This window comes from Arachis stenosperma, chromosome 7, assembly GCF_014773155.1.
Source record: "Arachis stenosperma cultivar V10309 chromosome 7, arast.V10309.gnm1.PFL2, whole genome shotgun sequence".
NCBI lineage: Eukaryota > Viridiplantae > Streptophyta > Magnoliopsida > Fabales > Fabaceae > Arachis > Arachis stenosperma.
Window position 1 is genome coordinate 85,065,346 of NC_080383.1, and position 17,685 is coordinate 85,083,030.

The 17,685-nt window shown below is 34.3% G+C and overlaps 1 protein-coding gene across 1 annotated transcript; it reads left to right on the forward strand.

The window, feature by feature from the left end:
* The first annotated feature begins 11,076 nt into the window (after nt 1-11,076).
* LOC130940241 (60S ribosomal protein L18a-like protein) lies at nt 11,077-13,837 on the forward strand. Its single transcript, XM_057868331.1, has 4 exons — nt 11,077-11,517; nt 12,323-12,398; nt 13,073-13,187; nt 13,486-13,837. The coding sequence occupies exons 1-4, from the start codon at nt 11,193-11,195 to the stop codon at nt 13,549-13,551; spliced, it is 582 nt and encodes a 193-aa protein (XP_057724314.1). The 5' UTR covers nt 11,077-11,192; the 3' UTR covers nt 13,552-13,837.
* Nucleotides 13,838-17,685: the final 3,848 nt, after the last annotated feature.

The following is a 17,685-nucleotide window of genomic DNA, read 5'->3' on the forward strand; positions in this document are numbered from 1 at the left end:
AAAAGTAGACATAGTAAATTGAACAGAAAAAAATAATTTGGAGAAAGAGAGGTTTATCACAGTTCATTCACGGAAGAGAGAAAGATAGTGAACTGAACAAAAAAAAAAGAATAATATGCAAGAAACTATGAACCATAGAAAAAGAAGCGGTGGTTTACAGCGGTAGCATTGAACGACAGTGGTGATGAGGGCGGCGATGACCAACAGCGATGATCAGTGGCGACCGGCGACGAGCGGCAGTGACAATCGACGGCAACAAGATGCACCGAGAACAAACAGGGAGAGGAGTTTTCACATGAAGAAGAGGCGCAGAGAACAGAGAAAAAAATTTTGAATAATTAAGGTTAGTGGTATCATTTAGGGTTGCCTAATTTATCCAATTATTCTCATATTCTTTTAAAAAACCCGTAAAAACCCGATATTTCCGCCATGGCACCACCGCAATCGCGGTCACCTTTTCGCTCACCATAAAATTCACGTTGCGGCGACCTCTTTATGGCAGCGAGGCCAAAATCTGCCGCGCCATAACGCCATGGCACCGCCATTGCCGTTTTTCTAAACACTAATTTTAACTAGTAATTGATTTATTTTCTAGCTATCTACCTTGCCGACAGAGCCTGCGATCGTGCAAGGTCGTCGCAAGAGCCCTTAGCCTCGCCTCTTTGTCCTCTGCCTTGCTGACTCACCCTATCCTTCTCCCTCACCGCCCGGCAGCCTCACAGCCACTAGCCTCGTTAAAGATATATACTTTCTTATGTTCCTATTTTCTCACATGAATTACATTAGCATCTTATGCTCATATCTTCTCACAAAAAAGATATATGTTCTCTCATATCAATTTATTTGGAATATCTTTCATATTGCTGGTGAAGTGCTCACTTCTATTTGGTGCTTTTGTAATTCTATTTGTACTTTCCAGATGCTGCTGTGAGACAGGCTAGTTGGAGTGCATCAAAAGTCAAGGACATATTTGCATTGCGATATTCAGTTACATGCTTCATCTGTGCATGACAGAAAATTATCAAAAATAACAACTAAATTTGAGGTAATGGTATCATCACTTTATAAGAGATTAGTCATTTGATGATGTTTCATATCTCTGTCAAACACTGAAATGGAGACTTTTTTTTGGGGGGTAGAAACAATTGGCCAAGGCCCTGATTGAGCCTGTGGAGTCAGAGTCACTATTTGAAGCAGGTAGAAAAGACACTTGGATTTCAATAAGAGAGTTTCTTAAACGTGAGACTGAAGCTGCTGTATTATCAGAACTTTCAGCTTGTATTTCTGGTTTTGAATTGGATGAAGAAACAGTTAAAAGAATGCAACAAAGCTTAAGGGACTATACAAAACAAATAGTGAAAAATAAAGCAAAAGAAGAGCAAGGAAAGATTCTCTTTCGCATGAAGGATAGGTAACAATATTCTGAAGCTAACTCTTGTTATTTCTTTAATCTATGTATCAATCATGTGTCTGTATTGCAATTTGCAAGATTTATTTTATAAATTGATTGATGTTTGAAATTTGGGACTTGGATTGTAGTAAAGATTGAAACTAGTCATGATGCTTTGCTATGTATTGGTAAAGTCTTTGAACGATATAGGAATGCCAGAGACAATTATTAGAGACAATTATTATAACACTGGTATTATCTTTTTCTTATTTTTTTATTATGTTTATAAATTATATTTTTTATGATAGAAATTATAGACGAGAGCGAAGTTGCACCACCAAGAGAATTAAGAAGTAACTTGTTTAGAATGAACAACAAAGGAGCATGATCTATTTTTAACGAAGTCTTTATGTTTAACGGCTATATATTAAGACATGTATTATTGAAAAACTATATGTTATATTTATCCTTTATTTATAGATTATGACTTTTGGTTTTTGATGATTATGTATGAATTATAAAAATTATATGTTATATTTGATGTTTTGTTTATGGTTTATGATTTTTTATTATTACAAAATTTTAAATAAAAAATTGTTGGTTTAATACAGTCAAAATGGCAGCTCTAATCACCATTTTAAATGAGCAAAAGTTGTTATTTTAATGCGATAAAAAAATAACATAAAATTATCATTTTAATCAGGTAAAAACAACGAATAAAATTGTTATTTGAACGGTATAAAACTGTCATTTTAATTAGGTAAAAAAGTGGTTAAACCGTCATTTTAAACAAGTAAAAAATGTCATGTTAACAAGTAAAAATAGCAATTCTAATTGCCATTTTTTAAAAAATGCCATTTTAATCTGTAAAATGACACTTTTAAATTGTCTTTTAAACAATTAAAAAATCGTCATTTTATCTGGTTGAAATGGCAATTTTGATCGCCGTTTTAAATATAGAGAAAACTATCGTTTTAGCCATAAAAATTGTGACGATTTTTTGAAAACTGCCGTAATATTTAAAATGGCGCCCATAATTATGGCATTTTTTGAAAATGTTATTTTTAGAAATAACGACGGTTAAAACTATAGTAATTATGTCAAAAAACCATCGTTTTAACCAAAATTTTTTGTAATATCTAAAGAGTCATTCAAACTTAATAACATTATTTTTTAGTTATTCTATATTAATTTTTAATAGTTGATTGTTTCTTATAAGTTTAGAATAGATAAATTGATGCTAATTGAAATTATTTTGATTATTGTTATTAAATATTTGATTGTTGTTGTTTTAATATAGGTTTAATACTTAATTGTTGCTATTTTTATATGAATTTAATTTTGATGTACTGTCAATGTAAAGTATTTTTATATGTGTATCTAATTATGCGATGTCACATAAATAAAAATAACTATTTTTTACATTGACTGCGTGAATAATTATCCAAAAGAATGAATATAATTGTACGATATGTAAAACGTTTTACACTATCATCGGAGAAGACTACGTCACCTAAATAAACAAAAAAGAGGAAGGCATTTCTCATTGTTGGCTAGCCTGGGCTCCACACTAGATTTTATCTGAGATGGCGAGAATTCTTTAGTAAAGGCATGGCTTAAGCCCACTCGGGACGGGAGGTTTTTCAACGACTATTACAGCTCGTAGAACCTTGAGGAATCGAGACTAGTCTAATAAGTGACTAGCCTAGTGCTACTCCTCCACAGAAGACTTGCTAGAATAGCTACCACCCTTTCTCTTGACTTTCCTTTGCCCACGTCGGATTACGTACGAATCAATTAAACAAGCCAAACCAAAGCCTTTTTGCGTATCAAAGTAAAACTATTTTTATATTTGATTGTTGCTGTTTTAATGCTTTAATGTTGTTATTTTAATGTAGGTTTAATATTTGATTGTTATCCTTATTATATTAAATTAAGATATTATTGTAATACAGACTAATTTGATATCTATTTTTGCATTATATTTGTTCCGGGGCTTACCTAGAACCGGACGGTGGTTGGACTTGTTTGAGGCCCAAGCGCTGGAGGAGTGTGGTCTCCGACTTGGTTTACGTCTGGGAGCCGCCTCCGAGTTGTGTGTTCCAAGAGATGGGGGGTGGTACCTGCAAAGACACTCCGATGCCTAAGTCAGCATGGGATTAAGCAGGTTTAGAATGTATTGGAACTTAGAGATACCTGAGGGGTGTCAGGGTATTTATAGTGGTGATCCAATAACCACCGTTGGAGTAGTGCCACCTTTTTAGGTGGATAACCGTCCCTTTTATCTAGGGATTGTTGGGATATGGCTTCTAGAAGTGGTTAGAGAGATTTTAGGGGCAGTTACTTATTTGAATAAGTGTTATCTGCCAGCTATCTCTTGAGCCCGACTTCTTTGGAAAGAAGTCTGTGTTGAGTCCGACCTCTTCTAAAGAGGTCGGTGAATAACGAAGGCCAATCTTTGGATTGGGCCTTTTGGTGTATTTGGACCTGAGCCTTAGTGTCGGGCCAGTGTATGAACAGTGCCCCTACTCGAGTTCAATCTCTTTTTCTTAAGAGTTGGATTCGAGTATTTAAACTCGGGCTTGTAGGCTCTGTATAATTGGTTTTAGCACATCTTACTTAACCAAAGAATACTTCTTGTTCTAGTTTCGTACAACTCGTTCAATTCGAGTTGTTTTGAGGATACATGACTTGTTTTAATACAAATCACCTTTCTGAAACTTATTCTGATTTCTTACGACTTGTTTTGATACAAATCGTTTATTTCAAAACTCGTATTTTTTAGTATAACCTCATCTAGCTCGTTCGATGCGAGTAGTTTTAAGGTCTTACGATTTGTTTCATTTCAAATCGTTTAATTAAAACGTGGCTATTTCTTGATCTAATTTCATACAACTCATTTAAATTCGAGCTGTTTTTTAGGACTTCACAACTTGTTTCAAGTACAAATTGTTTATTTTGAGTCCTTTTAAACTATCAGATCATCTTTATAACCATCGGACTTCGTTGCTTTATCCATTATGCCCCTGCTCGAGGTCGAGCTTTATGAAGTCGGACTCGAGCAATCAAGCAGAAAGGATTTTCAAATGAAGCATTTTTTTGTTGAACTCATTCATTCTGAGTTTTCTAGATGACTTGTTTTTTATACAAGTCACTTTTTTGAAGCACAACTTGTTATATATCAAGTTGTTTTACGCAATTTATTTTAATACAAATTACTTAGATCATATGGTTATTTTTTACTCGATTTTGTTCAACTCATGGGCTTGAGTTGTTTTAAATCATCAAGCCGTATTATAACCATTGGACACCAATTTATACCTCGTCGCTTTATCCGAGCGACCATTGAAAAGGGCAGCTTGTGATTTTTGCGCTTTGTCGAGCATAAATTGGCGCCTTAGGTGAAAGGATTATATGCTTATTCCCTCCCCTTTCTAGTTTTTACAAGGTTGTCGTCCTTGTGTATGATACAACTTGTTTTATCCAAGTTGTTTTGGAGGATAGTTTTTACGTTTCGATTTTGTTTAGAAACGTTTACAATCCTTCCTTTTTAACTCGTTTCTATACAAGTCGTTTGGTTGAAGTGATTCATTTTGATACAAATCACTTTTAAAGCTTTGCTTTTAGATAGACACGACTTGTGCTTAACACAATTCGTTGAAAATATGGTTGACTGTCATAACTCGTTTAATCCAAGTTATCCTTATGTTGTTGTGAATGCTAGAACGAGTTTTCTTGGAACAACTTGTTTTTGTGAAAGTGTTCCATTTTATACGACTAGGTCGTTTACTTTTAGAACTTGTAGAGATGAGATTGTGGGCTTGAGATTTTGTACGATCCATTTGTTATCCGTGTGGATCGAGTTGTTAGATCGTATTTATGCCTCAAGGGGCATATTTAGTTAAGTTACTTTTGCGACTTGTTCTAAACACAACTTTTTCAACCCGTTTGGCCCGAGCTGTTTCGAGGTGTTTTCTTTCCAATTCGCATATGTAACTTCTTTCCACCAATTGGTTCCTCGTCGCTTCATCCAGGTGATTTCTATATAATCGGCCCGTGATTTTCGCGGTTTATCGAGCTTCAATTGGTGTGTGTTAATTGTAGAAAATCAATTTTCATAAGGAATTGTTTTATCTCCTTATGTTGGCGGTGTGTTGCGACCTGGGTAGTTTTTCACCCTCGAAGTTAGACACTTTGTAGTAGCCCTTTTCTAAGATTTCAGTAATCTTAGAAAAAACCTTTTTGATCTTTATTTTGAAAAACCTTTTTCTTGGCTGACTGTCCCTTTCTTTAAGTTAAGTTTTCCTTAACAACTCGGGACAGCCTTTTGCCTTAGTGCTTTCAATAGGTTTCCTGATCTCTTTTTGGTATTCCTTATACTCAATTTTTGATTTATTGAGCTCTTATGATTTAGGTTATTTTTGCGATGCGTTTCCCTTTTTCTCGGTTTTTCCGACTTGTAAGTCAGATAATTTCCGAGTTTATTACGATCGACTTTTATAACCTCTTTACACCGACTTGTACCTCGTCGTTTTATCCTGACGACCATCTAGGTCGGTTCATGGGATTTTCACGCTTTGTCGAGCTTAAGTCGGCGCGTTTCGTAGAAAGAAAGAAAAACGAGAAGGAATTTATAAGAGATAAAAGATCTTTATTTATTTGCGAAGGTACTTTTATTGCTACTAAGGGTTTCTCACTATCTATGATCCCTTAGTCTCTACTACGATGCCTCGTTAAAAACCCTTCTTCAGAAAAAATCCTTTAATTTTTGGGAAAAAAATCATGAAGTTGGAAAAAGAGTACATCAGGGAGTAGAGTTCGTTTTTAGTACCTTTTCATGCCACGACCTTGGTAGCTCGGTGCTGTTTAAGTCAGTCACCTTGTAATAACCTTTTCCTAAGATCTCAGTAATCTTGTAGGGTCCTATCCTTTTTGTTGTCAGCTTTCATTTGCCCGCACTCAGTAGCCTGATATTTTTTCTTATCAAGATGAGGTCTTTTGCGGCGAATCTCGTAGCCATCCTTTGTCTCAAGAGCTCTTTCCTTATCTGAGTTTGCTCTCGGGCTTCTGGAAGGGGGTCACGTTCTTCTTTCGTGCTCTAGCATCATTGTAGAATGTTGCCTTTAGTTTTTAATAATTTTGGACTTAGCTTTCATGATAAGCCAGTGCCCCTACTCGAGGTCGAGCTTCATAAAGCCGGACTCGAGTATTCAGTCATGCCATTCTTGAATCTTACTATTTGTTGCTATGTGACTTCTACAAGTTATTTTGGACTCTCTTTTTGGGAGGTCGGATAACTTGTTTTATACTTGTTGTGTCAACTTAGTAAGGTCGGATCCTTATCTCTTGACTCGAGGAGGCATTCTTATAAATCGCCATCCTTTTTTCAATTTGTTTTAAACAAATTGTTGTGAGGTCGGGTTTACATCCTCTTCGTATTGATGTTTGATTATGGTCACACTGTCCTCAAGTTATTTTTGCAATTCGTTTCAGGTTTGCCCCTTGCCAGCTTGTTTTAGTACAAGTGGCTTAATGAGGTTAGACCACGATTTGTATTTATAACTTCTTACACCCTTTGGATCTTGTCACTTCAAAAAGGTGTGCATCAGGAAGTAAGGTGCACTTTTTAGCTGTAGTATCCCTTTTGTTGTAGACATGGCACAATCTAGGTAGATTGTTTTCGAGTAAGTCGAGTATGTTGTAGTAGTTCTTTTTCAAGTCTTAAGTGACTTTGTTGGGATCTTTTTTGGTGTTGGCCTTTCTTCGTCCGATTTTGGTTTTAAGAAAGAAGTCGGACTTTTCTTTGTAAGCTCTTAAAGGAAGTCGGATTTTTATTTGTAGACTTGAATCCTCAGAGGAGGTCAAATTACCTTCATAAGCTTGGATCTTTAGAAGAGGTCGGATTTTTCTTTCTAAGCTTGGAAAGAGGTCGGAATTTCTTTCTAAGCTTGGAGGTTTTCGACCTCATTGTAGACCCTGATCTTTAAAAGAAGTCGGAATCTCTTTCTGATATTCTTCGAGGTTTTTGACCTCATTGTAGAGTTGATCGTGAAAGAGGTCGGATTTTTTACAGACTCCAAAACGAGGTCGGATTTTTTCCTTGTCGGATCTAAAGAGGTCGGATTCTTCTGAGCAATGAGGTTTTAGACCTCATTGTAGAGTCTGACCTTTAAAAGAAGTCGGACTTTTTTCGTGGGATCTAAAAGAGGTCGGTTTTTTTTTTTTTTTTGTGAGCTCCAGCTCATCCGACCTTGTTGTAAAGTCTGGCCTTTTAAAGAGGTCGGACTTTTCTTCTTGAGCTCTCTAAAAGAGGTCGGATTTTCTTTGGTGAGCTCCCAACTCATCCGACTTTATTGTAAAGTCTGACCTTTAAAAGAGGTCGGACTTTTATTCGTGAGCTCTCTAAAAGAGGTCGGATTTTCTTTGGTGAGCTCCCAACTCATCCGACCTTATTGTAAAGTCTGACCTTTAAAAAGAGGTCGGACTTTTATTCGTGAGCTCTCTAAAAGAGGTCGGATTTTCTTTGGTGAGCTCCCAACTCATCCGACCTTATTGTAAAGTCTGACCTTTAAAAAGAGGTCGGACTTTTATTCGTGAGTTCTCTAAAAGAGGTCGGATTTTCTTTGTGAGCTCCCGGCTCATCTGACCTTTGAAGAAAAGTCTGACCATCATTCCCTCCAATGAAGACTGGGCCTTTGTCGCTCCGACTTTCTTTTTTCTTTGGATCAGATTCCAGTTTTCTTCCTGGAAGACATCCATCTTTATTGGTGTGCAAACAACATCAAATTCTACCGCAGGAATATTTCTTTCCATATTCATTGGCAGTGATGTAATTTGTGAGCAACCAACGAAAGATGTACCCAGTGAATTTTTCGTGTTATTCACTGCTCTGTTGTAATTGATATGTGAATCCAATGAAGAAAAAACTGGATTCATCACTTCATTGTCGGATTGGGTTGCATTCAAATGGATTGATGCTGCACTTTTTGGCATAAGTTGAAAAGAAAGGTTTCATTGTTTTTATCAACAACGTTTTCCCTTCTTTCTTCAATTACTGACTAATATGGGATATTTTATTTATTTATAAAACCTGTGTATTTGGAACATTCAACTGCTCCATTCCATGAGTGGGTATCATGGATTTTTCCGAGATTGTAAGTCGGCACAGATGCCATTGTCCATCCTATTTCACGAAGAGGTTGGGATTAGTCACGTTCCCTTTTCCTCTTTTTTTTTTCTTCACGTAACTTCTTTTGCCAATTGAATTTTCTGAATTGAAAATTCTTTTATTCAATTGGCTTTCGAGTTCATTTTTTTTTTCAAGTAACTTCTTTTGCCAATTGAATTTTCTGAATTGAAAATTCTTTTATTCAATTGGCTTTCGAGTTCTTTTTTTTTTTTTCACGTAACTTCTTTTGCCAATTGAATTTTCTGAATTGAAAATTCTTTTATTCAATTGGCTTTCGAGTTCATTTTTTTTTTCAAGTAACTTCTTTTGCCAATTGAATTTTCTGAATTGAAAATTCTTTTATTCAATTGGCTTTCGAGTTCTTTTTTTTTCACGTAACTTCTTTTGCCAATTGAATTTTCTGAATTGAAAATTCTTTTATTCAATTGGCTTTCGAGTTCGTCTTGGTTTGCCTTCTACAATAGCCTTGGGATGTTGCTTTCTTCTCTTTTTGTTTGATTTAATCCAATTTAACTGTAGAAGTAGAATCATCATCCCTATTTGATATCCTCTCTCCATTGGGAGAAGTTTTTACGGGATTTCTGGTATCCATAGAAACTGTACTCCAGCTTCTTTTTAACATGCTTTCATCTTATTCATGTCGAGAGGTTGTCCGACCATCTTGTTGATCATCCGCCATTATCAAGGATTGAGCTCCGGGTCCCCGGCAACGGCGCCAATGTTCCGGGGCTTACCTAGAACCGGACGGTGGTTGGACTTGTTTGAGGCCCAAGCGCTGGAGGAGTGTGGTCTCCGACTTGGTTTACGTCTGGGAGCCGCCTCCGAGTTGTGTGTTCCAAGAGATGGGGGGTGGTACCTGCAAAGACACTCCGATGCCTAAGTCAGCATGGGATTAAGCAGGTTTAGAATGTATTGGAACTTAGAGATACCTGAGGGGTGTCAGGGTATTTATAGTGGTGATCCAATAACCACCGTTGGAGTAGTGCCACCTTTTTAGGTGGATAACCGTCCCTTTTATCTAGGGATTGTTGGGATATGGCTTCTAGAAGTGGTTAGAGAGATTTTAGGGGCAGTTACTTATTTGAATAAGTGTTATCTGCCAGCTATCTCTTGAGCCCGACTTCTTTGGAAAGAAGTCTGTGTTGAGTCCGACCTCTTCTAAAGAGGTCGGTGAATAACGAAGGCCAATCTTTGGATTGGGCCTTTTGGTGTATTTGGACCTGAGCCTTAGTGTCGGGCCAGTGTATGAACAATATTATATTTTTTATTATTTTATATTTTTATTTAAGTAGAATCGGATCAATCGGTTTAATTATTAACTCACTGATTGAACTAATAACCTAATGATCCAATAGTATGAATGGTTTGATCACTAGTTCGATTCTAACAACTATGTAATTAACAATATTAGCACATTATAAGAATACGTTTATTTTTGTTATAGTAAATTAAATTCTTAATTTAAATTATATTTATCTTAATTTTAAAATAAAAATTTTATAATTTAAAAATTTTGAGTCATTTGAATAAAATTAAATTAATTAAAAATATAAAAATCAAATCAATACGATGTAATTTGTAATAAATTATATCCACTAATACCATTTAAATAGTAACAAATTATATCAATTTTAAATGTAATTATTTAAATTTATACATATCTTAGGTAGTAGATACTGTGTCTTCAAAATGAATAAACATATTTTGGTCGGCTAACACATCTTGATTGCACTTGAGATTAATACAAAAGATATCTATTAAAAACTTACGAGATACGTGTATTTATATCAAATATCTATATTTGAGATGCGATTTAAATGTATAAATTGTTTCAAAATTATATATATTAAAAAATAAAATATTTATTTTATTTATATTTAAAAATCTCCCGTTTGCATGTTTATTTTCTAAGAAAAAATAGTGAAAATATAAGTTTCTTTTTTAAAAAGTTTGTACTTTTGTAATTTTAGTTTTGATTTGATAAAAATTTTTTTACAAATAGTATATAAATGCTAAATTTTAAAAGATAATTTTTTAAAAATAATAATATTTATATTTAATAAATTAAATTAAAATTAATTTTTAATAAATACAAGTAATAACAACTGTATTTAGTAAAATAATTTTTAAATTTAAAAATTCAATAATAAACATAATTATAAGAATTAAATTTAAAACTTAGTTAATGTATAAAGATATATTAAATTTTTAAATTTTAATAAATATAAATCATCTTTAAAAATTTATCTTAAATATTTTTAAAAATATAATTTTTTAATTTATAAAAATTTGTGCTTCTTAAAAATTGCTTATTGCCTAAGTAGTAAGTAATCAATTCAACAAGTCATGTTCAAATTATGAATACATGATTAATCCATCCACACAAAATTTCACCTTGTGGTCCACGCGATTAAAGTCTTCTCCCTTTTCCCACAATCTCCAAACCAACCATAAAAGTGAAAAAAACCACACACACAACAAATTCACTGCAACAACAAACTAGTACCCATTGTTTTGATTATTAGCCTTTTAAGACTTTTAGAAGAGCTTATTTTCCACACACAAAACACACGGATTCAGCAGTCAAAGTCACACACACAAGATAAGGCCAACATGACTGCACAAGACAAACCCTCTACCGTCACATCCCATCACCACCACTCTCCTGCTCAGTCACCACCACCACCCCCCTCCAACGCCGCCGTCACATCCCACCACCACCACTCTTCACCGCCACCGCCCCCTCATTCCGCAGCGCCACCTCAGCCCTACCCTGCTGCTCAGTACGGCACCTTCCAAGGCGTCTCCAACTACCCTCCGCCTCCGCGGGATCCTCACCCAGCCATCGGGTTTCCCCACCCTGTTCCGCCGCCTGGCGCCGCCGACCACTCGGCTCCTCATCCTCCTTATTACCCTCATGGCTACCAAGCAGTTCCTGGTATCCCTCTCTACCACCATCACCTCTTTTTTATTTTTTTAGTTTTTTTCTGGGATTTGATTTGAGCTTTGGACTCGAAGGTTTTGTGATCTTAAGGGTTAGATTCGTTCCTAGAATGATTAGGTGGTTGATTAGAGTGATGGGTTGGATTGGATCAAAGGTTGGAACTTTCGAGATATTTTTTTTTTAATTTAATTTCTTGCTTCTAGCTTTGGCTATGTTCTGCCTGGTTGGTGCCCTATTATATGCTTCAGCTGCAGAAAGTTTTAGTTTAATCTGCGTGGAAAATGGTTCAGACACTTGGGTTGACTTGGTATTTTCATTGATTATAATTTTTTTTATTTTTACTTTTTTCATCTGAAGTTGATTTTTGAAGGTTTAAAATGGTTGAGTTTGGTGATAGGAGTGATCTGGATATAAATTTGAAGGCTAGTAGTGATTGATATAGGGATAGGGTTTCAATCATTGGATATTCGATTCTCTTGCCTGTGATCAAAGGGCACGCTTAGGTGATGGGATGATTTTCTAAGACTTTCTGACAGCATAGATCTTTCTTTGAACATTTTTCCATCCAAACCCAAGTTTTTGCATTTACATTAAGATGAATTAATAGGAATTAGAAAATCATGCAGGGCCGGTTTTACTAAAGCAATGTTGCTTATGTTAGAAGATGGTTATTAGACTCTGATTTCATTTTATAATAGGTGCGAATTTGATGATAATGTCTTTGTAGTGTAGCATACTCCTTTAATCATGTTTGCCACAGCTGGATTTTGATATGATTTCCTCTTTGACCTTAATCAAGGTTATGCAGTTGCTGAAGGAAGACCTGTACGAGAACCCCGCCTTGGTTGCTGTGGTCTTGGTTGCGGCTGGTGCCTGTAAGTAATTTTCCTGTATGGTAGCAAATTACATCACAACAATGACTTGTAAATAAGTAGATACAAGGAGGTTGTCTTGCATTTTCATTGTATGGTAAACCAAATTTAGATTTCTCTGTTGTTCAGCTTTCAATGCTTCATTCATACCACTCTGTGTTAATCAAATTTTGTTTGTGGGTTATTGCCACTAATTGTTGATGAATATTTGTTTTATATTTTTTAGTGGACTTAATTTTTGAGTCCTTTATTGTAAGTAAGAATACTCGTATGTTATGTAATTTAGTACAGAAATTACCTAGCATGGACATCATATTTTAATATCAAATTTACCTGCTGGAATTGGAATATCAGAACTTGCTCATTGTGTGTGAGAAGAAGAGGAGAAGGAAATGGAATAGGATTTGCCATTTCGTGAGACCCTTCTCAAACATCAACACTTAAATGTCACCTCCCAGGCGATCTGTTTTGAATTTTAGCAGTTTGCATTTATTGGTGTCTACACCTTTTCTTTATTATTGAAATGCCCCTGTAACCTTCTTCATCCTTTGTCTGTTGCCTGATATGGTTGCAATTATTATTTTTCATTTATAGGAATGTACTGGAACAGTTTTAGTTGTTTACATTCATGTTATCCAACGTTAATATTCTCATATCTGTCATTTTCTGTTGTGAAGGTTTATATTAGGCTTCTTGCTTGCTGGTATTCCATGGTATGTCGGAGCAATAATTATGCTCTGTTCCAGAGTAGACCATCGGGAGAAACCTGGATATGTTGCGTGTATAATTGCTGTAAGTGATTCTATCCTTATTTTCTGGGAGTTATATTTTTCAGTTATCAATTTTTGTATATTCTTTTATCTATCTTCACGTGATCAAGTTTTATTCTCTGTCTACAATGGAAATTACTCATTTGTCTGCTCAAAACCTGAGCTTTTGTTGTATTATGACTCTATTCTAGCTATTTGTAACTAGTGAGCTTGTAATGTGATTTTGATCGAGATTTTGATAGTCTGAAGATTTTCGGTTACCCTTACTATCGTTGACTATGCATGAAAAATTACCTGACTTCATGGTATAATCTTTGCAGGCTGTTCTGGCGACAATTGCTATTATTCTTGGCGTGACAAAGGGTGCAGATGACTGGGACTGGTAATCTTTTAAGTATATGAGTTGTACAGGTTGCTATATATGAGTGTATTTATAAGTGAATCAGTTGTTGAAGTATTGTTTTACAGTTTTACCTATGACGTATTCATTGAAAACAGCCACCTTAAGCAATTTGTATTTGTTTATTTGTTACACGGTTGCCTGCTTCTTGGCCAAGACGATATGATGAGGCAATACTTTGTGCTTTATCTTTGTATGAATATTAATTTCTAGATTATTGTGATTTAAATAGTCATAATATGATGTATCCAATTGATTATTAGAATATCAAATGGGGATGAACTTGGTGAGGGTATAGGTGTTAAATCCCCCTACGCCTTGATGATGAAAACTAGTTAAGAATGTACCAGGTGAGAATGCTAGTATCTACTTTAGGGGAAGCTTTGAATTTCAAATGCGAGTGATTTAGGCTATTACTTTGATTGGGTTCTTCTTCTCTTCTCTGTTTTTTCCTCTTTTTTTCTCTATTAATTTCCGTATTGTTACATTTTGAGAACAAGACAAGATAGGACACTGAAAACAAGACACAAAGGATATACACACAAAATTTAGCGTTTTTGTACTTTGTTTAGTGATAAATTAGAATAAATTATGAAAGTCCAATTTACACTTATTTTTTATACAAATAATTTAGGAAGAAAAATATAATGATAAAAAGTATAATTATGAAAATTTGATAAAATTAATGAAAGAAAAAATAATAAATAAGTTGTCTTTTGTTAGTGTTTTTGTGTTTTTTCTGTCAGAAATGTCACAAAATATACTAATTCAGTATCTCTAGACTTATTATCTCCGTCCATCTCTTATTTGTGAAACATAATTTTGTTTTTCTCTCTATCTTTGTTTGGTGTTAATGCCTGGCTAGAGACATGGACAAAATAGTACATGTCTACCATTTTTTGTTTGAGACAATATTTTAGATACCTTGATACATAAATACACATAAAATTCCAATTTTTATCACAATTTTATCTTTAGATGTTTTTAAAATCTATCATGTCTCTGTCTTTCTCATACTCTTCTCCATCTCATTCCTTCCTATTGCTTTTGCTTGTCCTACTCTCAGCCACCTTCACCTCCTCTTTCCTCTCACTTACATCTGCCTATTCTGTGCCGCCCCTACTTCTGCATAGGCTCTCCACCTTTGCTTTTGCCACTGCTCACTTCTTCTCATGCTCCCTTGAAATCTGTGCCACCCCTACTTCTGCATAGGCTCCCCACCTTTGCTTCTGCCACTGCCAGCTTTGCTTCGTATGCATTTGCGTTAGATTCAGTGTTGCCTCTGCTTTGCAACTTCTTTTCCCCAAATCCGCCGTCTCTTGTGCTTCATGATGTGTTTGCCCCAAGTCTTCCTCTGCTTTGTGATGCGTCCACCTCAGATTTGCCACCTCCTTTGCTTTGTGACACTGTCCACCTCAAATCCACTGGCTCTTCTGCTATGCAACGTTGTCCGTCTCTACTTCATCGTGTCAGTCTCCTCCGTTCTAGATTTGTTTTGGTGTTTTTCTTCTTTCCTCTCCGCTCCTCTTCTGTAGTATGCATGTGTTTCTGATTTTGTATTCTAGGAAGAGTTGATGATGATGATGATGATTATTATGACAAATGATGATGATGTAATGGCGGCAGTGGTAATGGTGGTGGTGGAGGAAGAGGAGTGATGATTTTAACTTAAGAGGTAAAATTGGCATTTAAGAGAACTCTAATGTTTAATGTTCCAGGATGTAGAATTTATGTAACATCAAGTTACATGCATTAACTCATATGAAGCATGTAATGTCCACTCATTAATAGATTGTAAAAGGTGCAAACTTAGCCTTTAGAAACCAATATTGTTTTTGTTTTGTTTATTATTTTTTTCCTGTTAAATTCCCAATTTTGCATATCATAATTCATAATTCTATTGTGTCAACTCTTATTTATTTATTTAAAGTCCATACCAATATAGTAATTCTTAATTATTTATTCTCTTAAGTCTTAATTATAATATCACATATTGACAGCAATCATTCTTATCCATAAATATACTATCATCAGGATGGGAAATGGCCAAGCTGAGTTGGGTCAAGTTCAAACACTGTTTATAAAAATTGAGTATAATTTATGGCTCGATTCGTTAATGCTAAAGTCTGTTTGTAAAATTTAAATTCTGCGTACCAAAAATTCACAAGTTGGTTTGAGCTATAATTATCAGAATCGGCCAATTCGACCGAAAAATCAGTAAATCAGTGATTTGGGTGACAACATTGACCAAACAATTGGACCGTCTAGCATCGGTCAGTTCGACACAAATCCGCACAAAACCGGCCGATTCAACCCAAATCCGTGAACTGAGCGGGTCATTCTGTGCTCTAGGGCGTTCTCCTCTTATTGGTTTGGAAAATAATCCACAAAATGCAAAGAGAAGGATTCAAGCCCATCACTTTAGCACGGAAGACTGAATGCCTTTCCACCAAGATATGCTGCTCTTTACTCCTATATGTGGTCATTATTTTGTCAAAAAATTCTTTACTCATCATAATATATCTTTTTAATAAATACTTGTAGACTTGTATATAATAATATAATATATATAAACTAATTAATAAATTATTAAAATAAAAAATAATAATTACTATAATATAAAATAAAATAAAAAGGCATTTGTTATATATAAAAATAACAGTAAAATTTTATATAATTATTTAATTATAAATGGATTGACCGATTCAATCTGTGATTTATTAATTAAATTTGTAATTTAGTGATCTAATAATTTGATCAGTTTTATTATTAATTTAGTTCTGATAACTATGGTTTAAATTCATAAATTGATATAAATAAAATTTACATAATCTATACTTTTATATAAATAAATTAAATTTATATACTAAAAAAATATCACTTATATATATTATCTATCTATCAATTATAGTTTATGTTATATATCAAAATTATATATAAAAAAATATTATAAATTTTACATCAAAACATGAATATATAATAAATATGGTACTCTTTGCTTTTTCTAAATAATTTAATTAAATTTTTTACGTTGTAATTTAACAACCATTCAATCTTCAGGAAAATGAAAATTTTATTATAATTTAGATATGACCAAAATAAAAGATAATGCACCATTTCATATCTAACCAAAAAAAAAATAATAAATGCTATAATGTATTCATAAAATTATATAGTTTATGGTGTCTATAAATACGGTGATTGTGGTGGCTAAATAATTTTAATTTAGTAACACCATTTAAGTGATAATAAAATTAAAATAATTTTTTTAACATTTCGATAACACTTTATAATTATTTTCAAATTTGAAAATATTGTTAACAGCAAATTTAAAAAGCTATACTATGAAAAGTAGGAATGGAATTTAACATCAGAATTCGAGAAGACTCATGGGTGAATGATTATGTTTTAATTACTCTTATTTACTACCATTGCAATGACTACTAATCTAGAATGAGTTTCACATTTACAGCATTCAAACAGCACATAAAACCAAAATTTAATTCAGTCCAATTTCAATTCAAAAATAGCTACAGCAATAATCAACACTCCAATTCATGAGACAAAGGATAAAGTTATTTGGATGCTAGAGAAAGGGGACGGCTTTATTGTTGCTTCAGGATACAAAATAACCTTTAACTTCTACCACCCACCAACTGAATACCTGCCAGAACAATGCAAAAGAAAGGACTTATGGAGGAGCATATGGAAAATTAATTGTCAACCGAACATAAAAAATTTGCTCTGGAAACTGATGCACGGAGAATTTTCTGTGAAAGAAAGGTTGAATGTCTGAATACAATCCATCAAACCCTGGTGCTCAAAATGCAATCTGTCACAAGAAAGCGTTTTTCATTATTTTTGGGAGTGCCCAGATGTGACTGAAGCTTGGAAATGTTCAAATCTGTCATGGCAGATTCAAACTCGAGAACCATGAAAGTAGAGGATTCAGCTAGAAGAAGAATTGAAAAGAGTCGAAAATCCGAATGAAAAAAGAGCAATAACAGCAAATCAATTATGGCAAATCTGGTTAGCAAGAAACGCCTGGGTATTTGAAGGTAAAATCACCCCTTCAAAAACTATGGTGAAGATGGCCAGAAGAAGTGTGTATGAGAAAAGA